Genomic DNA, 25,066 nt, shown 5'->3' on the forward strand with positions numbered 1-25,066 from the left:
TCAATAGTGATTTGGAGTACCTTTTCATATGATTAGAAATTGTTTCAATTTCTTTATTTGAAAATTGTCTGTTCATATCCTTTGACCATTTATCAATTGGAGAATGGCTTGAATTCTTATAAATTTGAGTAAATTCTCTATATATTTTAGAAATTAGACCTTTATCAGAACCTTTGAATGTAAAAATATTTCCCCAATTTATTGCTTCCCTTCTAATCTTATCAGCATTAGGTTTGTTTATATAAAACCTTTTTAACTTAATATAATCAAAATTATCTATTTTGTGATCAATAATGATCTCTAGTTCATCTTAGGTCATAAATTCCTTTCTCCTGCACAGATCTGAGAGGTAAACCATCCTATGTTCTTCTAGAGAACTCATTATCTTTCTGTCCCAAACTTCCCCTCTTCTGAATTTCCCTATTATTAAAACGAGCACCACGATTTCACCAACTGCCCAGGCGCATATCCTTAATATCATTCTCAACTTCTCATCCTAATTCATCCCCTATGTCCATTCCATTGCCCAATTTTGTCATTTCTACTTTCATATCTTTTCTATATCTCCCATTCACTCCACTCACAGAGCTACCACTCTGCTACAGGCACTCATTAATTCTCACCATTGCAATAATTTTGTCATTGGTCTCCCTGAATCAAGTCTCTCCCCACTCTGATCCACCCCCAACTCAGCTGCCAAAGTGATTCTCCTAAAATGAAGGTCAGTTAATAAATTGCAGAGATTACCTATTACCTCTAGGATCCAATATAAAATCTTGTTTCACATTTAGTCTGATCCCTTCCTACCTTCTCAATTTTCTTATATTTTTTTTTATTCCTTTTCCCACACACTCTATGATCTTAGTATCATACAACTTGGGCCTACTTGCTGTTTCTCAAGCACAATCCTTTATCTAACTTTATGCCTTTGCATTATTTGTCAGTCCTGCCTCAGGTTTTCCATCCTGACCTCCCCTTCTTAATTTCCCCAGCTTCTTTCAAGACTGGCCCAAATCCTACCTCTTGCAGGAATCCTTTCCCAGTCTCCATAGGTGTTAATGCCTTTCTCACTGAGATCATCTATCACACACATACACACAAACACTGCCATTTTATATTCTATTATTATGTATGTATATATGTGATTCTGTTTCACACTCCATTGTATGTATTATATATATATATACATATATATGTGACTGATTCTACTATTGTCTTTATATTCATGTATGCGATTCCATTTTTTAAAAATTTCAATAGCATTTTATTTTCCAAATAAATGTAAAGATAAGTTTTCAATATTTGTTTTTTCTTTGTGTTCCAAATTTTTCTTTCACCTTCCCTTACATCCCCTCTCCCGGAGACAGCAAGTAATCTGATAAAGTTAAATATGTGCAATTTTTAAAAAATGTTTCCATATTTGTCATGTTGTACAAGAAAAATAAAATCAAAAGGGAAAAAAAGCCAGGAGAAAGAAAAAACAAACAAAGAAACAAAAAATGAAAATACTATGTTTCAATTCATATTCAGTCTTCATAGTTCTCTCTCTGAATACAGAGAGCAATTTTCATTCCAAGTCTATTGGAATTGCCTTGAATATATGATTCCATTTTAGTGTGTGTGTGTGTGTGTGTGTGTGTGTGTGTGTGTGTAAGTAATTGACTCTACTTTGTATACCCTTATTGTGTGGATGTGGATGTATACATAAATCTTGTATGTACCTGGTTCTTGACATGTCATCTCTCCTATTTGAATGTTAGTTAAAAGGAGGAGCTATTTTTGCCTTTTTTGGGTGTGTTCCTAGTACTTCGCATAATCCCTGTCACATACTAAGGGAATGCTTGTTGATTGACTGACTGACAACTTCTCAGTGTTCTAGAACCCAGTTTCTTAAACTGTGGTTCATGACAGCATAAGTGTCTCACAGATAAATATGGAAGCTGCAAAATTATGATTTGTTACAAGTGAATGTTTGATTTGCATACATATTTTATATACCTATATACCTGGGGTCATGTAAAAATTCCTCATGGGAAAAGGAGTCTCAAGTGGAAAAAGCTTAAGAAGTCCTGGTCTATTGTGATGGAGAAAGCCATCTGTATCCAGAAAGAGAATTATGGGGACTGAATGTGAATCACAACATAGTATTTTCGCCTTTTTTGTTGTTCTTGTTATTTGCTTGCTTGTTTTTTTTTTCTTTTTCATTTTCCCCCTTTTGATCTGATCTTTCTTGTGCAGCATGATAAACATGGAAATATGTTTAGAAGAATTACACATGTTTAACATATATTAAATTACTTGCTGTTTAAGGGAAGGGTGAGGGAGAGGGCAAGGGAGAAAATTTGAAATTCAAGGTTTTGTAAGAGTCAGTGTTGAAAATTATCTTTGCATGTATTTTGAAAAATAAAAAGCTATTGTTATTGAAAAGTTGTTTAAAATTTAAAGGAAGGGGATTCATCAAACCTTAATAAGGTGCAAGCATTGTTGAAGTGTAAAATGGATCATTTCAAATATTTTAAATTTAAAATTTCTTGCATAAAAAAAAAGAAAAAAAAAGCCCTGGTCTAAACAACTTTCTAAGACTTTAAGTGTAGAGAAAGTTGTAGCGACTTTAAGTGTATCAACTTTTGTTGATAGTATGATATTTTTAAAATTCTGAGAGACACAATTTCTGGGTTATATAATCATTTTATTATAAGGCCAGTATGTTTATTAGATAAAGGATGATCATTGAACTTTCTCTCTTAGACCAAAAACCTGCCCTGGCAGTAGGCTTACAGTTGATATGCCCTTCAAAAAACAGGTGTACCTGAGAGATGGCAATTAATTCTGATTGGTTAATGTAATGAGAGGTAGGCTATACTAAAATGAGGGTCTTGGGGTATATGACTTGTGTCACCCAAATCTTGGTTAAAGAAACATCAATTTCCATATCATCTGTCTGAAAAAAGGGGAGAATCAACAGTTCTTCGGGCTTGTTTGAGCAAACACAATGAGCAGGAATATATCCATTAGTTCAAACTTAGATTGCTTTTACTGTCCTCTTAGATCTTGGTCTGAATAAATCTCTGAGATATTTCTCATATTGGTTGGTTTCTTGATGAAGAAGTGAGAAAAGGAGAAAAACTTTGATCCTAATACAACAATTAGCTATTAAATACAAGAAAGAAAAATTCATTTCTCACAGTCGAAAAAATCATTCACCAGGAATTCCTTATGCTAGTGAAATCATAGATCCAATCCCTATTTGTGTTTGTTTGCTTCAGAGTTCGTTTTTTTCCAGTTTGAGGTGGATGTCAATGGAATGATAATAATAACAATAATAAAAGCTTACATTTACTTGGTGCTTTAAAGTTTGCAAATTACTCATTTGATCCTCACAATAACACTGAGAGGTAACTGCTATTTTCTCTGTTTTACAAACGAGGAAATTAAGATGGAAAGTGTAACTGACTTACCTAGGATCATACAGCAAATAAAAATTTGTGGTAAAATTCAAACTTATGACTTCCTACTCTTAGCCAATATGCCACTGGGCTGTGGGGGAGATTAGTGATAGGGAAGTCCAAAAAAGGAGGGGTCATTGAATCATTTTTTTTTAAATGCAGAGAAGATGAAAGTTCAAGAGGAATAGCTGAGCAGAACCACTTCAAAACTAATGGAGTTTTAGTTTAATTTTGTGTGTTTTTTAAACTACCTTTTTATTGACAAGATATATGCATGGGTAATTTTTCAGCACTGATCCTTGCAAAATCTTCTGTTCCAACTTTTCCCCTCTTTCCCCTCACCCCTTCCCCCAGATGGGAGGTAGATCAATACATGTTACATATGTTAAAGTAAATGTTAAATACAATATATGTATACCTATCCGTACAGTTATTTTGCTGCACAAGAAAAATTGGAATTTTGTGGGGGTTTTTAAAGCAAGCTGTACATAATAGAAATTCATGGTTCCATATAGATAAACCCTTCCAAAAATGCTGACAAGATACAGTTAGTAAAGTATGGGGCTTGATTAGAGAAAGATGGAGGAATAAGGCATCTCTCCTGAGCTCTGGAGTACACTCCAGTTCTGTATTGAGATGGACTCTCAAAACCAGCCCATTGTTTCAGAGAGCCTTTATTTCCTCCACTAGAGCCTAATGTTCCTAAGAGCTGTGGCAAATTTTTCCAGCAGTTCTCTCTGATTAATTATCCCCTTCAAAGTGTGTTGAGAGGACTGAATGGTTATTATTTGAGAGTAAGACTAGGTCTCCCTATGAGACACGTGTGGAGGTGGCAATTATTTGGGAATGAGTGCCAAGAATGTATAATACCTAATTCAATTCCCTGTTTTAGCAAAACTCTTCAAGTTCATTAAATATCTTTGCCTTAAATTCATGATCATCTGGTTTGATCTGATCAAAGAAACATCAATAGGGGTTGTAGAGTTTTTAATGGACCTAAGTAAGGATAACTGAGAAGGCTGCCATTTTCAGAGAACTCAGATGCTATTTATACATTTCTTTAATAGCAATATAAGCATCTTTCCTAAATGTTTTCGAATAGGATTCTTTCTCCTTCTTCTACTTCTGATTTTCAGGTACATCCAGGGTGAACCCTCAGATACAAACCTTATATTGGATAATATTATTTCTTAATCTGTAGAATTCAAAATATCCACCATTAGTTTCAAGCCATCTTTGGAAAGAATTGTTAAATGCCCCCTGTCCTATGATTGGGGGATTATAACAGGGAATAAGGTTTGGGATGTAAATTTTTGTCAGAAAGAATAGCCTTTTGTTCTGAATTTCATCAGGGCACTGTGTATTGTAGAATCAGATAATTAAGAGTTATTCAGATGGAATTCCCAGTGATCATTTTTGCTTGGAACAGAAGGGAAAGATTTATGTGATAGCATCACTCCTTTTCCTCTTACCCACCATCCCTCCCACATATACACATTTAAATATATTGGGGGGAAAGGGGAGAGGTGGAGGGTGACACAAAGAAGAAATCTCAGTTGGATGTCTAAGTATATTCTATTTGAGCATGCTACATTCAGCTTAAGATAGATCAATACGGAAGAATTTCCTCATGTCTGGAAATAGAGAGTCATTTCAGCAAGTCATGGGAAAAAACCTAATTATAAAACCTTGGATTTCCGGAATGAGGGACTTTTCTTTCCAGGGACTGAGCAGGAGCCAGGGCAGAGACATACATATTTTTCAAGCATTGACTAAACTCAAATTACAGACTGATCCCCAATTTGATTTACAGACTGAAGTTTTAACCACAAAGACCATTCCCTGAATCATGATTTGTACCCATTTTACAGATGAGGAATTTGATAATCAGAGGGATGATACTCAGAATGTTCAGGGTCATCCAGCTAATGTCAGAACCAGAACTTAAATTCAAGTTGTACTACTTTTAAGACTAATACTCTTCAGATTCAGGCCAATTCCAATAGACTTGTGATAAAGCCATCTGCACCCAGAGAGAGGGCTATGGGGACTGAGTATGGATCACAACATAGTATTCTTACTTCTTTTATTGTTTATTTGCTTTTTTTCCTCTCATTTGTTTCCCTTTAAAATCTGATCTTTCTTGTACAGCATGATAATTGTGGAAATAGTACAGAAGAATTACACGTGTTTAACATATACTGGATTACTTTGCTGTCTAAGGAAGAAGGGAGGGGAAGGGACGGAGAAAAAAATTTGGAACACAAGATTTCGCAGGGCTGAATGTTGAAAACCATCTTTAGATGTAGTTTGAAAATAAAAAGCCATTTTTTAAAAAAGAGAAAACTTTTCAGCAGTGCACATACAATGATATATACATAGCTATATAAATACAGATGTAGATGCATGCACAGAGATCGATTTAATCTGACACAGAGACACCATTGAACTATTTCTCTGTGTGTATGTCTCCTTACCTCTCTCCCTATTACTTTGTCTCTCTCCCTGTCTGTTTCTGTTTGTCTCTGTCTGCCTGTCTCTGTCTCTCTTTCTTGCTCTCTCCTTGCTACTCTTTGTCTCTCTCCTTGTTTCTGTCTGTCTGTCTCTTTCCTTGTCTATCTGTCTTTCTTTCTCTCTTTCTCCTTGTTACTCTTTGTCTCTCTCCTTGTCTGTCTGTCTGTCTTTCTCTCACACATACACACACACACAATTTCTGTTGAATCTAAACAATTTATCAAGGCAGCTAGGTCACACGGAGGACAGAAGCCTGGACCTAGAGTCAGACAGACTTCTTCCTGAGTTCAAATCTCATCTGTGACACTAGCTGTATAACCCTGGGTAAGTCACTTAAGCCTGTTTGTTTTGTTTCCTCATCTGAGCTGGAAAAAAAAAAAAGCCAAACTATTTCAGTATCTTTGTCAAGAAAACCCCAAAATGGATCATAAAGAATCAGACATGAGTAAAACAAACTGAACAACAACCATTTATCAGATTCAACAAGTTTTATTTCCTCTATTTAGTAAGATGTTTTCTGGGACTTTGGGTCAAGGGAGCAGAGCCAGCTGTGTTTGCACATGTTCCCCACCTTGCCCAGGTCATCCTGCCTCCCCCAGACATCGGCTGGTTATGTTTGACAACAAGAGCCCTGGATTCACAGAATTCTGCTCTATCCTCAGCCCCATCCAGCACTAGCTTCAAGGGGGTACAAGGATGATGACCAACCTCATAGGTGATGCTTCAAAGGCTGGAAACCCTCTCCATCCATCCATGGCGAGTCATACCCTATCTCGAACATCTGGAGAAACTTTGGCATCCTTCTTAATCCCATGGAGAAAATAAGACCCAGAGTTCTTAAGTGACTTCTTCAAATTCACCCAGCCAGACACAGTGAAGCTTGCTAGCCAGACTTCCTGCTTTGTGCTCCCAGATCTCCTGCTCTGTTTGGATATCCCTTGCCATTCCAGCTTCACTTTTTCATGAAGAAAGTTAGCTGGGTTTTCAAGGAGACAGCATTGGGGAAAAAAAACAATTCACAGGGATACAAACTATGTTGCTCTGCAAAAAAGTACAGGGGGAGCAAGAAGCTGCCACATGTAAACACACATTAGACACCCTCCCATGTACTTGGACCTCTGGGGTTTGCTGGGGTTTTGCTTGTGAAAGCATCTCCTCCCAGAGCACAGATGAAGGAGATGACGAGACCCAGATAAAGGGGGGAGACGCCTAGATAGGAGATGCTAGGACACGGTGTCTTGCAAAGGCAGGAGGAAAGACTTGTACTTAAAAGTCAATCTCCATCTAAGGAGACATGTAAATCCCAGGGAGAGAGAATCATGCTGCTGACACCCATAAGAAAGGTTTCTGAGTTGACTAGGTATATCCATTGTGAGACGGACGATTCCAGACTCAGGAAAGCTCATCGGCTCCTTCCTCTGGGGAATCACCCAAGTCAAAGGAGGAGAGGGAATGAAATTTGGCTCTTTAGATAGAACTCCTTCTCCTTTCAGCCCTCTTGGCTTCCTCACTGACTGGCTGAACTGAGAGGTCAGGTTTGGGCCCTGTAGCCTCAGGCCTTTGATCAACAGGGGAATGGGCCTCCCAGGAATAGACAGATCCAAGGACTCTTCCCCTACTGCTCAGGAGCCATTTGTCTAACTTCCCACCTGTCTGGCCATCATTCATTCATTTAAGTGATGGAGGAAAAAAAGACAAAAAGTAAAGACAGTCCCAGAGATCTAACGATACCCAAAGGAGAGAAGTGGCCAGGAAAGGTCACTTAGGTGGGAAGGCTAGAGCGGGGTTTAGAGCAGTCAGCTGAGCAAGAACACAGCCAGAGTTAATTTGGTCATGGCTCATGGTTCCAGAGTGGGGAAGAGAGAAGAAAAGAAAGAAAGGGTTCCCATGAGAGGGGACAAGAGGGGCTGTGCACAGAGTAGGGGGAAAGGAGGCACAGCTGACACTGTTCTTGAAAGAGTGGGCCAGAAGAGGAGGTCACCAATCAGTGAATATGGGGTCCAGGGTGGACATTTCTCCAGCGTTAGAAGGGAGCTGGCTGGAGACTCCAGTTTCAGATCCTGGCCTTAACTGACTTTCATCTGTAACCTAGCATCCTCTCCTTCCCCAAAAGGAGTGTCGACCTGGTTACCACACTAGTTGGGGGGTTCCAGGGTACCCAGGATGGAGCCCCCAGGGCAAAGTAGAATTCTGGTATCTGATCATTTCCATCCATTTTGTGAGCACTTCGGGTTATTTATATTACAAATAAGTCTTTAAGTCTTTTGCTTCAAAAGACTCCAGAAAATGTTCCCATTTGAGTTATTTCTGTAATAACTCTCTGTGTAATGTCTGCTGAACTCTCTTTGTCACCAAGTCTTCTGAGAAAGCAGCCGGAGGCACAAGCACAAACAAATCCATGGAGGATATAGGAGGGAACTGTCCCCTCCTGGATCTGCTTATGGCTCAGGTAGTGAAGCCTCGTGTGTCCCTACAGGAGGGTCAGGTGGGAGCAGGCACCGAAGTTCACACCCCAAAAGCTAACTGGCTGTTTGGGAGTCCAGCATCTCAGCCATCTCCTCCAGTTCTTCAAGCAGCTCAGTGAAGGATGGCCGCTTCAAAGCTTCCAGCTGAGAGACGGGAAAGAGAAAAAGAATGAGAACACACAAAAACCCTTTCTGGAGTCCTCTATCCACAAGTGTCTGTCCTGAAGGTCTACTGGCAATCTCTATCAGTCTAGAGCTGGGTGTTAGCAAAATCTACTCTATGTACACTATTAAAAGTTATTCCTTTCCAGAGGTTATTACAGGGTGGGGACCAGAGACCTCATGGACCCTTCCTCAAGTCCACACATCTCACAGATAGACCCTAGACTAGAACCACAGGCATTCCAGAGTTTCCTGAGCTTCAGAAACTTTCTCCTAAGGTTGACATGTGAACAAGAAAAAAATGACAAAATTGGCTGGCATTTATATAGAACTTAAGATTTATATATTGCTTCCCGAAATTATTTCATTAGATCCTTTCAATAGTGCTGGGAAGTAGGTGCTGTTATTAACCCCATTTTACAGATAGAAGAGTATGTGAAGGGGACTAAATGATTTGCCCAGGATCATACAGCTTGACTTCCCTACCATTGCATCACCTAGTTAAAGCTATTACTACAGGCTGGTTGACACCGTTTCCTGGATAGCATGAGGGTGGAAGGGGAGGAGACGTACCCGGCAGCAGCTGGCAGCCAACTCGAGGATGTGTGAGGGGCACTCACTGACCATCCCTTGGAATGCATCCACATCTAGTCCATAGTCCTGGGAGAGGAGAAAGGTGAGGAGTGAGCCTATGCCCAGCAAGGAGAAAGCTCCTACAGAAATCTGCCCTATTTCATTCCCAACCCACCCACAAGGGAAAAAGCAGAGAACCCACAATTGACACTTTGGGTATCAATTATCCATCATCATCATTGTGGCCATCACTTCACTTGGCTCCAAGCAAGTTCTGTTCCCCCAAGCTCTCTTTGCTAAAAGTACTATAACTGTGAATAACACCCACAAAAGAAAAAGGGGAGAACCCATAATGCATTTTCCTCCAACAGTTTGGTTATCTATTATGGTCACCACTTCACCTAGTTCCTTAGAAAGCTCTGTTCCCCCAAGCTCTCATTACTATAGGGACTAACTGGAGATTCCTGACAATAGTACTTCTTTATTTTACGGGAGGCAATTGGGGTTAAGAGACAACACATTGCCCACTATTAAGTATTAAGTGTCTGAGGATGGATTTGATCTCAGATTCTCCGGACTTCAGGGCCAGTGCTCTATTCACTCTACCATCCAGCTGCTCTGAGAGTAATTCTTTATAAATACCTAACACCTGAAGTGACCAAGATGAGTCCTCCCAGAATCCAACTACAAAGAGATTTCTGGAAAGGATGGGAGGAAATCTCTTAATCAAATACCCCAAGATCTCCCAGTCCTTCCCCCAGGCACAGAATGGCTCCCTCACTTTCTCTCTGAGGTCCAGGAAAATTCAATTCAACTAATATTTACTGAATACTAATTGCTTGCCTTAAGGAATGCAGAGATAAATAAGGGTTGGTCTTTGCCTTCAAAAAGCTAAGGGTTTCCTACACAGAATGGGGGAAATATGGGCCTTAGGATACAACCAGCAGCTCTAACTCCAATACTTGTATCCCCAGGCCTTCCACTTGGAACACTCTCCCCAGCCCCCATCTCTATTCCCATTCTGAGACATTCAATGGGCTTCTCAGCTTCCAAGCAATTTTTTTCCTGGTCCTGGATTACAGAAAGGGTTTGTCTGGGAAAGTCCTCTGGCCATTCAGTCACTAGAAAACTCAAGTTTATCTTGAGGTTACTCCTGAGAGCCCCGGGGGAAATCCAAGAAAGTTCCCTGAGTTTATATAGGTTACACATATAATTTTAATATCGGGCATTCAAACTGTTCCCTTTATAATAATAACCCACATAATGATGTTTGTGTGACTCACCTGAGTCCGAGGAAGAACCTCGGGGTCAGCAGGAATCCGCCCCAGAATCTCACAAAGGACAATGCCAAAGGAGAACACATCTACCTGTCAAAGTCAAAAAACAGGGAGGAGCTGGGACTGTAAGGGAGACCAGGATCTGCCCTCGAGCTCAGTGAGAGGCCTTCAAGGCACAGGAGACAAATCTCCCTCCTAGTGGCTTACCCTCATCCAAATGGAATTCTACCCTTAGTCCGATCAACACTTTGGAAAGGGTTCAACTGATACCAACACTACAGTGCTAATCTAAAATTCTCCTCTTTGGCCTAGTGTGGGTGTCTGGAACTGGTGTAGGTGGGGACAGCCTCCACTCCAGCCACATTTTTGGGAAAAGGAGAAAATGGGTGTGTCTGTCCAAACCGGGATAGACCCGAGGCCAAGAGCTCATCCCAGAGGCTCCCACACCCTGTGGCTGGGCCAAGAGAACTTTGGCTGCTTCGTCGCATAATAGCTGGTCTCAGAAATTCTATTTGTCTTTCTTAATATATAGTTAAGCATATGGTTTTGCTTCTTAGAGATGTGGTAACTGCAAAGGCCCTCCTTCCTCATTCTGAAGAATATAAATACATCAATAGCAGTCACTATGGAATAAACACCAGCATGCACCCATTTATCCTTAATTATATTAATAACGATTACAGCTAACATTTATATAGCTCTTACTATTGTGCTTTACAATTGCTTTACAATTATTATCTCATTGTTTCTCACACCAACTCTGCAAAGTAGGTGCTATTATTAACCCCATTTTACAGATGAGGAAACTGAGGTAAACAGAGATTAAATGGCTTGCCCAGGGTCACACAGCTAATAAATGTTTATGGCTGAATTTCAACATAGGTTTTCCTGACTCAAATCCCTACCTTCTATCCACTGGGCCACCTAGCTTCCCAAACATATCAATCTATAAGACCCTAATACCTTGTTAAGATATTTATATATTAAGAGTTTACTTCTCTCTACCCCTTTGGAATCTGAGCTGGCATTTCAAGATTAATCCCAAGGTAGGGGGTTAGAAAGGAAGTTAAATAAAAATATAAGCATCTCCATAGGGTCTTTGATTTCTCCCTATAGAATGAATAAGTAAAGGCTATTTTCAGAATCCTGTGAGTTTTAACTATCCCTCCATTTTTGGCTTCTGTTCCTAAAACCAGTCAAAGTCTCCTCCTTTCCCAATAATAACTTCATAGTTAAGTAAGTGACCATTCGGGCCCACAAGGCTTCATAGCACTTAGCATCATAAATGATTTGCTTCCTTGTTCTAGCCTCTCCTCCCTTCAACCAATTCCTGGGCTTAAAGATTCTAAACCTGAATCCCCATCAGTTACCATCTGTAATCCGCCCCCCCTTCCCCCAAAGAAGCAACCCCTCAGAGAGGGACTTTCTATACAAAAACAAAAAAACGAGCCACATCTAGAGTAGCTATGAGTGTGTCCCAGTTGGATTTGGAGGTCCACAGCAACTCCCCGTCCCTGGCTCTAGCCGACTGTTCCAAACATCCTTTAGTAAATCGCTTTTGGAGGCCTCAGTCTTGTGTGAGGGTATTTCCATTTCCCCACCCTTGTGCAGATGCAGGGCTTTACCATATAATCAAAGGCACTAGCTGCCAAATGAAGGAACTGATCTTAGACTCTTCCTTGTTTATAATTCCTCCGGCTTAGAAAGCTCTGGTTCCCTGTGCAGTGAGTGGTCCTGATACATATCCCCTCCATAAGGGACACGTCCCCTCCAGACCCGGCCTGTGGTGCACCGAAGTCGGGCCGTACCTTCCGGTCATACGGCTCCCCCCGGAGCATCTCAGGGGCCATCCAGAAGGCAGAGCCCACCAGGGACAGCTTCCGCTCAGGGTCTGAGGCTGGCATCTCCACCACTTCCCGAGCCAGGCCAAAATCAGTAACCAGGGCCTCCCGGCCCCGAGGGGAGACACGGATCAGGCAGTTCTGGAAGGAAAACCTGAGGTTGGAAGGCTGCCCACATCTTTCTTGTCTTATCTGGACCAGAGATTCTGGGTAACGGCACCCCTTCCTCAATCCCCTTGAGAGACCTCCCCTCATGGGGCACAGCTGTAAAGAGACCCTGCTCCATCATTTCCTCCTCTCCCTTCTCCCCATCTTTGGATTCTGGAACCACTCAGGTATTATGTGACCTTAGAAGGAGACTTCAGGCTCCCTCTGTATCCCAGTGTTCCCTTCTGAATGATGGGAGAATAATGTCACCAAGACATAAGACAGGCCCAATCTAATGTTAATAGATCAGACTTGGGACTCAGCCTTTCCTTTCTGGAGTAAGGGGGAAAGAAAAAGCAATAGCTATGGCTGGAATAGGAGTCGGGTAGCAGGGTCAAGGCTTCCAACAAACAGAAAAGGGGAGGGGGTGAAAATCTGGGTGCTAGGGCTGAGGGGGTGAGGAGAGGAGAACTGTGGGTGTTCAGCTGCTGATTCTGGACCCAGAACCAGCCCACGGTTTGTCCTTGCTCTCCACTTGCCCCTACCTTGGAGTTGAGGTCTCGATGATAAATATTCTTGGAGTGGAGGTACACCATGCCCCTGGTAATGTCACAAGCCAGAGCCACCTTCTCCTTCCAGCTCAGAGGCACTTCAGGTCTGGCCAGCAGCTCTTCCAAGCAGCCACCATTTACATACTACAGAGGAGAAAAAAGGGGACCAGCACTTACCCCAGCAGGAATTGATAAGACCCCTGGGAGTTCTGGGCCAAAGCTGGCTAACTTCCCTATGATCCCTTGCCACAAAAGAGCCCAGGGGATAGGGCCCCATCTCACCCCAAGTTTAGATAATCTACTGCCATGCTATGGGACTTCAGGTTAATTACTTTCTTTTCTGGGACTCAGTTTCCCCTACCTGTAAAATTAGGATGGTCTTAATTTCTAAGCTTCCTTAAGTTCTGACGTTCTGAAACATCCATGTTTGGCTCTCTGGGAATCCCCAGGCAACTAAGCGGTTACATCCCTGATCTCTAACTGGGTTTCCTTTATATATTAGCCTCTGTCTGCTGTGTGGCTATGCCCAAATCGACTGGCCATCTCTGAGCTGTCTTCTCCTCCGGGAATCATCAGACAAGGGGTCGGGGCCAGGGGTCTGTCTCACTAGTCAGACCAGGGCCGGCGCAGTCCTGCGGAGCAGGGGGTGGACGACAAGGACCTCCCCATTCTCACACTCGGTCTGGGCTCTCCTTGGCGCTCACCTCCAGGATCGGATACAGCTTCTCATCCCTCACACAGATGCCCAGGTACCTGCGGATGACACGGCCACTGCTTGGGTCCCCTCCCCGCCTCCCCCGGTCCCCTGCGCCCGCCCTCTGCTCCCGCGAGAATCCTGACCACGCTGGGCGGACCGACGGGTGGGAGCGTGGCACAGGTAATGAGATGCCGCCAGGTCATGTAAGCCCGCATGTAATGCGCTGCTGCATTATTACTGAAAGTGCACCCGACCGTGACAGGCAGCTGCAGGTAACGCGAGGCTCCTCTGACCCGGGGCCGTGTGTAACCCGAGGCTCCCAGGACGGGCTGCCGACTCTAACGCGGGGCCACCTGCGGCAGGTGTCTGAGTCTGTCTGGACAAGGTGCAGAAACCTCAGAGCTGCTGATTCTGTTCCCAACAGCGGTGGGGGAGAGGGGAGAACACTTCTCCGAATGAAGAGGAATGCAGATGGGCAGGACAGAGGTTCTGGGGATTGGGGGCTTCCCGTCCGGGAGAGACGCCCCAGCCCGACAGCTGGCTGCCAGAGAGAGCCGGACCGTGTGGGCTCAGCAGCGCAGCCACCAGTGCAGACCCCAGTGGGCGCGGGGGCGCCCAGGATGGCACAGAGACAAAGGGGACTTGGCTTCCCTCGCTTCTTTCAATATAACTCAGACAAGGAAGAACCCTGGCTAGGGGAGGAGTGGGGGGGGGGGGGAAGTTGGGGGGGGTCTGTGTGTGTGGGGGGTGTCTGTGTCGCCCTGGGCTCTATCACCATCCCAAAACCCTCTGGCCCCCTGGCCTTGACTCCCCCGTCCCCAGGCCCACCTCACAATGTTCGGGTGGGATAGTTTCTGCAGCAAGCTGATCTCCCTCAGGATCACCAGTTGGTCCACATCGTTCTTATAGATCTTCACCACCATCACCTTGCAGGTCGTACTTTGGGTTACCTGAGGGAAACATTAGGTCAGGTCCCTGGACAATCCGCAGTGGCTTTCCCACATAGCCATCCCTCTTCTTAATCACACACTCCACAAACATTTATTAAACACCTGTCTAGAGACAGGGTCTCTAGAACTGGGGGAAACAGAAAACCTTTAAGGGAGACACTGTCCCTACCTCCATGAAGCTTACAGTCTTGGAAAGGGATGAGAGCGGGGTGTGATGGAGTCAGCTCACATTGATTCTTGAGAACTTTTTTTTTACTGCAAACATTTACATCTCAGAAATTTTAAAATGCTATATAGCAGGACTTGATTTATTATTTTTTGGCTATGAAAGTGATAGACAAAATGTGAATGTAATTTTGAATGGAATGTCCTACCTTTTCAGAAAATATTGACAAGTATGCCCCTGGATAAAACCCCCCACCAGATAAGTAAAATGCAGAGCATCAAGTGTACTGAGTAGATGTAAACAAAGTGAGTGAAGTCCCATGGCCCAGGAGCTTCAATGGCCCACATAAGCAATCATAGAAGGTTATTTGTGGAACTCTTTTCAGAAGAGGAAGCGGAGAAGGATCAAGTACCACACTCCCTTTCAAATAAGTGGACCAGTCAATACATCCAACCATTCTGGAGAGCGATTTGGAACTATGCTCAAAAAGTTATCAAGCTGTGCATACCCTTTGACTCAGCAGTGTTACTACTGGGCTTATATCCCAAAGAGATTTTAAAGAAGGGAAAGGGACCTGTATGTGCCAGAATGTTCGTGGCAGGTCTCTTGGTAGTGGCCAGAAATTGGAAACTGGGTGGATGCCCATCAATTGGAGAATGGCTGAATAAGTTATGGTATATGAACATTATGGAATATTATTGTTCTGTAAGAAATGACCAGCAGGAGGATTTCAGAAAGGCCTGGAGAGACTTACATGAACTGATGCTGAGTGAAATGAACAGGACCAGGAGATCATTATATACTTCAACAACAATACTATATGATGATTAATTCTGATGGACCTGGCCATTCTCAGCAATGAGATGAACCAAATCAGTTCCAATAGAGCAGTAATGAACTGAACCAGCTACATCCAGCGAAAGAACTCTGGGAGATGACTATGAACCACTACATCGAATTCCCAATCCTCTATTTTTGTCTGCCTGCATTTTGGATTTCCTTCACAGGCTAATTGTACATTATTTCAGAGTCCGATTCTTTTTGTGCAGCAAAATAACTGTATGGACATGTATACATCTATTGTATTTAACTTATACTTTAACATATTTAACATGTATTGGTCAACCTGCCATCTGGGGGAAGGGGTGGGGAGAAGGAGGGGAAAAGTTGGAACAAAAGATTTTGCAATTGTCAATGCTGAAAAATTACCTATGCGTATATCTTTTAAATAAAAGGCTATAATATAATAAAAAAATAAGTGGGCCAGTCTGTGGCACCAGCCTCAGCAGTCTACCTGGTCACCGGGTACAGTTAGCACCTTGAAAACTAGTGAGGACAGATCTTCAATGGTGCTACCTGGCAGACTTAAAGTAGTCATGTTAGGTCCGGTTCTCTGGACCTTGACCTCAGGATCCCTGACACTTGACCCTCCTTTCACTTCTCTCCTAACAGAACTCTGAGCCCCAAAGAGCCAGAAGTAGAGCAACCCCTACCATGCCAAGTGCTCCCTACCTGGGCATTCATGAATAGAGAGGAAGTTTGATATAATAAACTAGAAGTCAGGAAAGACGGGTTCAAATACCTCCTATATTCTCTAGCTATGTTATTATAGGCAAGTCACTTAATCAATAATCAATCAACAAATATGTATTAAATTCGTACTATGTGCTAGATGCTAGAAATACAAAGGCAAGTAAATGAAGCAGGTTCTATCTTAAAGGTAGATAATAGAGGGTCATCTAGAGCCTTAGAGGCTCTAGCATTCTTGGGGATTTGGGGTCAAGAAGCTGAAAGCATAAAGAAAATACTGTGCATCCTTTCAAAGAGTACAATTCACAATCTATTGATCTAACTTATCCTGTCTGACTGTTGCCTGCATCTTCCACGAAGAAATCCATTAATGTTCCATTGGAGCTCTTGAAAGTACATATCTAGAATATGGAAATATTTATGGAGGAACTGCACATGTTTAACTTATATCAGATTGCTTGCTGTCATGAGGGGGGAGAAAAATTTAGAACATAATGTTTTACAAAGATGAATGTTGAAAACTATCTTTACATGTACTTGAAAAATAAAATACTATTAAAAAAAGAAAATACATGTCTAAAATATGGAAACATGTTTAAAAAGATTGACATTTAACTTATACCAGACTGCTTGCTGTCTTGCTTGGTCAGAGAGGGAGAGAGAAAAATTTAAAACACAAAGCCTTACAACAATGAATGTTGGTATATTAGTTATTTGCCATCTAGGAGAGGAGGTGGGGGAAGTGAGGGAAATTGGAACACAAGATTTTGCAAAGGTAAATGCTGAAAAATTATATTTGCATATGTTTTGAAAACAAAAAGCTTCAATAAACATTTTTTAAAAGAATGAAAAAATTAAAAATGAATGTTGAAAATTGTCTTTTCATGTATTTGGAAAAATAAAATATTATTGAGAAAAAAAGAAAGTACATGTTTACCAGTGGGACACAAAGCTGGGCTACTGACTTATCCTTTACTCTAGTACCAGGCAGTGAGCCCATCTTCCTCTCCAGTCATGCTTCCTACCGCTGATATCTTTTGTGCCATTTTTCTTGAACAGTTTTTTTTTAAATAACAATATCTTTTTATTTTTCAAAATACATGCAAAGATACAGCAATCGCTCTTGTAAAATCTTGTGTTTCAAATTTTTCTTTTTCTTCTCCCCTAGGCAGCAAGTAATCCAATATAGATTCTTCTAATATATTTCCACATTTATCATGCTACACAAAAAAAAAATCAGATCAAAAGGAAAAAATGAGAAAGAAAAAAGCAAGCAAAGAATAATTTTAAAAAATGAAAATACTTGAACTTGAAAACTTGAACAATTCTTCATTGATAACCTGGCACATTGTTGTTCAGTCACTCGATTGTACTTGAGTCCTCTTGATCTTATGGACCATACTGTCCCTGGGATTTTCTTAGCAAAGGTACTGGAGTGGTTTGCCATTTCCTTCTCCAGTGAATTAAGTGGATTCTCCAGAAGTGCAATAACTTTCCCAAGTCTCACAGTTAATAAGTTTTTATCCACTGAGCCATCTAGCTGCCTAAAGTGCCAGATAAATGCTAACTATTATTGTTCAGATCTATCAAGAACTTCTCTGTTGCTTTTTGAGTGATTCACAATTTTTCATGCTTCAGAGATTAAAAAAAATAGTGTTACCATATATCATCACTGGAAGGAGATATATATACAGAAACTCCTCTAGTTATTGGAGATATAGATATATTTCTATCTTTTTTAGTCAAACTTGTGACTTCATCAGTCCAGGAAGCTCCCCAAGTGATTAGCACCTGCACAACAACTTATAGCCTTATAGAGATATTGAGAAATTAAGTAAGTTGGTCTAGATCACACAGAACGTGTCAGGATCTGAATTTCCTGATTCCAAGACCAGCTCTCTATCATCATATCATATTACCTGGAGGCAGCCAGGTGATGTCATAGTGCACAGAATTTGAGCCTGGGTCAGAAGACCTGAATTGAAATTTAACTTCAATCACTCACTAGCTGTGTGATCAAGGGCAAGTCATTTAACTTCTCTCTGCCTCAGTTTCCTCAATAATAAAAGGGGAAAATAAGATTGCCTGCCAACCAGACTTTTTGTAAGGATCAAAATGAGATAAAATGTGTAAAGCAGTATATAAATAGTTATTCTTTTTTCTCCCCTTCCTGGCCTCTCATAACTGGAGGAATATTGTTACAGGGAGAAGCTGAGGGTCATTATAAGCACTGCCCAGTTTTCCAATAGCAGGCCAGTCTGCTCTCCTCCAGCTCTCTTCTTCCTATTCAATTCTGGATCAAGATGATTCTGCATTTTCAGTGTCTTAAGTCAAGACAGAGATATAGAAAGCCCACCTCAATGGACGTCCATTATATTCCATTTCACAGTCCAAATCATAAATAATCATCATCTACCTGGTTTCTAATCAAGCTCGATTCTTTTGCATGATTACAGATCTCATTTGAGAGATGTTATCAATATTTCAGGGCTCGATGACCTCAGCATGATGTCTTTCTGCAAACAGAAGCATCTGGAGGCCTTGCCATTTGTGGGGATCCCTCTTCCATGAGTTCGCTATGCTTGACATCATCCATGTCAATGGCAAATAACTTTGCTGAGCAGATATTTACATTTTATGCCTCATTTCACATTAATACCCAGAAGCTCATCTAACAGAGCTGGAGAGGCAATCTTATGTCCTGCTGGATTCAGATTCAGAGAACTAGAGTGGAGTCTCGATTCTTCCACTTATCGGACAAGCTATTTAACCTCCCCGAGACTTCGTTTCTTTATCTAGAAATGGAAGGAGTTGGACTAAATGACCTTTTCAGGTTTCCTCCAACTCTAAAGCAGCTATTAGTTTTGTTTTTTAAATTTTATTTTATTTGGGTTTTTTGCTACCTTAATTGGGGGGCAAAGAATACAGGAGAAAATATGGACCAGAAAAATAAAATAAAATAAAATTGGAATTTAAAAAAAATTCAAAAAAGAATCCCTCGATACCATCATTGTGTCTTCTCTAGCATGGATACTATGTATACTTAGTCTAGACCAAGTCTAACCTTATTCTAGTCTGTGCATATGTAGTCTAGACCAAGTCTGGTCTTTTCTATTAGTCTAGACCAAGTCTAACCTTTTTCTATTCTGTGCATATTTAGTCTAGACCAACTCTAGTTTGTGCAGACTTAGTCCTTTTGTTATTGAGTTACTTCACCTGTGTCTGACTCTTTGTTATCCCACTTGGGGTTTTCTTGGCAGAAATACTGGAGTGGGTTGCCATTTTACAGATGAGGACACTGAGGCAAATAGGGGTAAGGGACTTGCCTAGGACCACACAACCAGTAAGTATCTGAGGCCAGATTTGAACTCAGGAAAAAGGCCTTTTCTCCCTCCTTCCCCATATCCCTCCTCCTGTAGGCAGCAAATAATCCAACATAGGTTAAACAGGTGCAATTCTTCTCAACATATTTTCACATTATTATCTGAACAAAAAAAAAATCAGATCAAAAGGGGGAAAAATTAGAAAGAAAAAACAAGTAAGCAAACAACAGGTACAACTCACTTCCACATCTATCTGCTCCTACTTATTCCTAGGTTCTTATCTTTGCTTTCTTTAGTGTCATTTTTTATACTCTACTGCAGCACATTGTACACTGTGATACTTGAGGCTATATGTGGCATTTCTACTGTTGTCAAAAAGAAAGAGAAAAGTTCATTATGAAAATCATCACAGAACTTTTCCATTATCTATCTTATACAAGATGCTTTTTTTCAGTTGGGATTTTGCCATGCATTCTTGGCAATATTTTCCTTCTACTGCTTCTCAATGAATTATGAATATCACAAGATTCCACAAATGAGTTATATATTCTATGCCTTTGCTTACCTTTGTCTCTTTACTAGCCAAGATTGTAGGTTTGCTGGCTGAAGTGGCTTCTAGGATCTTTTGATCTCCTCATTAGAGCAACTGATTTACAGTAGTTAAACTTCCTTTTAAAAAATGGTGGTCTATGTATAATAGATATCATATTGTTTGCCTTCTCACGAAATGAGTAGAAGGGAAAGAATCTGGAACTTAAAATTTTAAAAACTGTAATAGGGAAATATTTAATTAAATAAATAAAAATGCATAAAAAGGAAGTGGTTATAATCTGTGTCTCTTCTGTCCATTTTCCTTTTTTTTGGGGGGGGGAGGGCATCAACAGGTTGTTTTAATAAGTCTAGCAAGAATTACTTCAATTATGTGCTATGTCTCCTCATTTTATTAATTCACCTAATTTGGTATTTTTTTTTTAGATTGATAAAAGAGGTTTATTATTGGATAAGCAAAGTTAAAGTATAGGCGAAGGGAGAGATAAGGAGGCCACTGGACAGAGGGTCCAGTGGACAGAGGGTCCTCACATGGTAGCCATGTTTGGAATCTCTGCCCCTAATTTGGTATTGATTTTGATTTCTACTTAAACAGACTGGTGTTCTGATTCTACATAGATAGTTGCTTCAGAAATGATTCTCATATCAGTAATCACTCATTTCCTACCTGTTTAAACATAATCCCCTTCATTTTTATCACATTATTAAGTATTTCCCTTATTCAGAATCTCCCTCTTCTTTTCTCGAAGTATTGATGATATATAGACATGAGGTTTCAGTATAGTCTATGACCGTTTGTGTTTATTTCTTATTTTGTGACCCATATTTTCCAACATATTTTTGTCATTCTTTTGTCCATCTTTGAAATGAAGAGTCTGAATGTTAAAGTATATGTATCATTTAATTTTGGAGGATCTTAAGTTCTTCACAGAACTTCTCTACAGCCTCAGATGCTGGTGCATAAGTTGCTTTTTTTTTTTTTTTTTTTTTGGTAAATGCTTAGCCTAAGTACTATAATACACAAAGAACAACTCTCCCATGAAATTCAATCTCCTATTTCTTTTGGATATAAAGGATCAAACAAACTCCATCAACTCTTTTATTTGCTTCTCCAAAGAGAATCTGTGAACCATCTTCCCATCTAATCACAAATTCCTTTTATCTTTTCAGTAGTTACAGTGAGAATATCAACACTAATTTGATTCATAACCTTTAGGAATCCATCCACTGTATAAGGGTCTCACACACTGAATACCCACAGTTAGGTTAATGATTAATAAATGGTCCTAAAAACTATGCCATTTTTGTTATTCTCAAGTTCTTTTCTTTTTTAAAAATTTTTATTTTATTTTTGTTACTAAAACTGCTTCTTTTTTTTTTTTTATTGAATAAAGCCTTCCTTTACATTTGTTTGTGCATCTCTACATTGTGTTCAAAAGACCCATGGTGTTAACATGACACTGTAAACTTTCATAAAGTAGATAATTAAATTGAATATTATGTTTCATATATAATAATATAATATTTTGTTTGAGATATAATCAATATGTCTCTATAAGAAATTAAGAAGTTTCCCCATGTCCCAAAATAAACATTTGCTTAATGATCTTCCATAGTTTACTGTAATAGAAGCAGCAAAGTTCTGATAGATATCAAAATATCTATCTAGTTCAAAATATCACAAGCCTCCTAGCACATTGACACAATGTTCTGTCATTTTCATTAGCAAACCAAGTTACTGCAGAGCTATAATTTATTTTGTGTAATAATTTAGTGTTATATAAAGGTATTGCACAATCATTGCAGAATGTATTGTGATTCCTAAATGAAAGATTATTTCATCAGAACAAAACCTCACCATCAATGACTGGAAGAGCTTTATAATAGACTCAAGAAGTCGCTTCCCAGGTTCTATATGCATTAAGTAGTGCTTTGAAAGATTAGCTTTTACTACAAGTGTATACAATTTTAAGGTAATCTATAATCACACATTAATTGCTAAAGTGAAGACAGTCTAAATATAGACTTGTTACTATATTTAGTGGATTAGTGTTGTTTTTTTAATTTTTGAGAAGAAATTCTTTCCATTCATTTAAAACCTTAAAATCAGTTTCTATTTAGCTCAAAGGAGGTTTTGTGTTTTGTGTTTTTTTTTTTAAATAGGTCTAAATTGCTATTGGATTATGACCAACATGGTCATCAAAGGAGAGACAGCAACTATAGAAGTTATAAAAAACATCTATTAATTCTCCATTCTATCTTTATGGCCACTTTTTTTGTTTTAATTATACAATTAACATTTTTGAAATTAAACAATAATCTTAATGCCAACCAGCCAAAAAGACTCTCAGCCAGCAAAAATGTAATATACAACCATAAAATTTTTTATTTAGATTTTTACATATCTATTTAATCTAGAATAAGACAGCTTCTCCTGGCCTAAATATATTTGTTTAACAAATTTAATAAGAAGATACATTAAACACAAAAGCTTGTTAGCTTTTGGCACAGAATGTCCATCTACACAGGACTTCCTTAAAAAGCTACAGTTGAGATGAGCAGGCTGATTTCAGAAAGGCCCGAAAAGATCAACATAAACTGATGCTGAGTGAAGAACCAGAGAACATTATATATAATAACAAAATTGTATGATCATCAACTTTGATGGACTCAGCTCTTTTTAACAATGTAGTGATTTGAGGCAATTTCAATAGACTTGGGATGAAAAATGCCTTTAACATCCAGAGAAAGAACTATGGAGACTGAATATGGATCAAAACATAGTATTTTCATGTTTTTGTTTGTTTGGTTTTTTCTTTCTTGTGTTTTTTTCCCTTTTTGGTTTGATTTTTCTTGTACAATATGACAAACATGGAAATATGTTTAAAAGGATTACACATATTTAACCTATATCAGATTGCTATCTTGAGGAAGGAAAAAAATTTAGAACACTAAGTTTTGCAAAAATGAATCGTGAAAACTATCTTTACATATATTTGAAAAAATAAAATACTATTGAAAAAGTAAAAAAAAAAAAAAGCTACAATTAAGTATTCTCCTATTTTCTCAGAAAAACTAATCCACTTGAGGTCTTCTGGCCCAATTACTTGACAATGGATTTGAAGTTTCTTTTTTATTACATCCTTGGAGCTTGTATAAATCATTTTACTTTTGAGAAGTGCTAGTTCTGAAGCCCATTGAAAAAACTTCCATTTTGTCTTAAATTTAGAATGTCCTTTCTAATTTCAGGGAAGTATTGCTTTCTCAACACTGTCACAAATTGCACCATACACTCTGTAAATGGATAACAAGTCAATCACAAAGTGAATGCACAAATCTTAGCACTGGTGCTAAAAGTTTGTTGTTTAAAAATTTTTTCCACATGTATCAATCAAAACTGAAGCTGAAACACTAAAGGATGTGAATTTTCATGCTTTAGGTGTACCTCCCTTTTAGATTGTTTTTCATTCTTTTCTCTGCTCTTTTTGCCATAACTGTCATTTACATTTCATATAAGCTAACTTTTCATTTGCTCACCTAAAATAAAATTTCAATATATACATGTTACAAAAAAAAAGAAAAAAATACCAATTTTTCTTTTCTTCATTTCTTTCTTTTAAAAACTTGCATCACATAAAGCGTAGGAACAGTCCTTTTCAGGAAGTGTTCCCACAAAATGCTTGAAAGGATCTGTAATGCTTACACCGACATCTCTCCCACTAAGATCTCTTTGCCTTATTCTACAATGATGCATTTTTTTTGTCAGCTCTGAAACAAAAGATAACTGTCTTCTTTCTTTTCTTGTTTCCTCTGGCCTGGAACATTTCCAAATTTTTGTATCACACAAAATTTAGAATATTTCAATAGCTACTTGCATTCTGAGGCCATCTGAACAAGGATAGGTCCCTGGGCTGGTTTGGGGTAGGGAGGAGGGAGAGCAAAACGTGGGGATATTGTGACTGTCAAAGCATATGGAGAAGTGTTTTCTCAGAGAAGGATGGGAGAAGACACAGTGGCTGCGGCTGCCCAGGAAAGCCAGCTGGCAAATGAGTGATCCTTTCTCTCTCCCCCAACTCTGTTATTCTCACTGCAGCAGCAGAAAGGAGCTTCACAGGAATGAGGACCACTTTGTACCTTTCTTTATGTGATGGGTTGCTGTGGCCAAAGAATTCATCATTCTACAGGCAGCCTAATGAGCCCCTTTTTATGTGGCTATGCTAGCCCTGGAAAAGTAGGGCATATACACACAGATAAATATAATACAGGACAGGAACAAGATGGAAGGGAAATCCGACAATGTGCCACAAAAATTTCTAAGGAAGAAAAATGTACAAGCTCAAGTGATCATGGGAGGCTTCTTAGAGATAACACTTGAGTTGACTCTTGAAGGAAGAAAAGGATCCTGAAATGCAAATTGAAATACAAATATAACATGAGTTGGGTAGAGCATGGGCAAATGTGTCCTGCCTGTTTCTTGCTGATCAATCATAAAACATTTATTACATACTACCATGTATCATATAATCACATGTATGAGAACATTTGAGAATGGAAAGAAAGAACTCTCTAGCAACTCCTGACCATCTGGTGACTCGATGCTGAAAGGGAAACTGATGTGGCCCTTCAGGACTACGATTCCCAGAATTGTGGCTAGGTCCCAGAGCCTTTCCCTCTGCTCAGGGAGAATAGATCTGAATACTTAGATACATAGAAGTGGTGGTAATACAACTTTAATGAAAGCTCTAAGAGATGAAACATCAAATTCAGGCAATAATTTAGCAGTCCTTTTTGGCTAGGATATAATGTTGATGATGATATATACCTTGCTTTCAAGTAGCTTATCATTTTCCTGAAGGAGAATACACTGACATATAA

At 39.7% G+C, this 25,066-nt stretch overlaps 1 protein-coding gene across 1 annotated transcript in view; it reads right to left on the reverse strand.

The window, feature by feature from the left end:
* Nucleotides 1-6,429: 6,429 nt before the first annotated feature.
* Nucleotides 6,430-25,066, reverse strand: part of LOC127549106 (dual specificity testis-specific protein kinase 1-like) — a 42,503-nt gene continuing 23,866 nt past the window's right edge. Inside the window, exons 3-9 of the mRNA XM_051976920.1 lie at nucleotides 14,502-14,623; nucleotides 13,681-13,729; nucleotides 12,971-13,120; nucleotides 12,246-12,419; nucleotides 10,444-10,527; nucleotides 9,161-9,247; nucleotides 6,430-8,569 (exon numbers count right to left, since the gene is read on the reverse strand). Of these exons, the coding sequence (XP_051832880.1) occupies nucleotides 8,480-8,569; nucleotides 9,161-9,247; nucleotides 10,444-10,527; nucleotides 12,246-12,419; nucleotides 12,971-13,120; nucleotides 13,681-13,729; nucleotides 14,502-14,623 (756 nt within the window). The 3' untranslated portion in view covers nucleotides 6,430-8,479. The remainder of the gene's footprint in view (nucleotides 8,570-9,160; nucleotides 9,248-10,443; nucleotides 10,528-12,245; nucleotides 12,420-12,970; nucleotides 13,121-13,680; nucleotides 13,730-14,501; nucleotides 14,624-25,066) is intronic.

The sequence above is a fragment of the Antechinus flavipes genome, chromosome 2, assembly GCF_016432865.1.
Source record: "Antechinus flavipes isolate AdamAnt ecotype Samford, QLD, Australia chromosome 2, AdamAnt_v2, whole genome shotgun sequence".
In the NCBI taxonomy this organism is placed as follows: domain Eukaryota; kingdom Metazoa; phylum Chordata; class Mammalia; order Dasyuromorphia; family Dasyuridae; genus Antechinus; species Antechinus flavipes.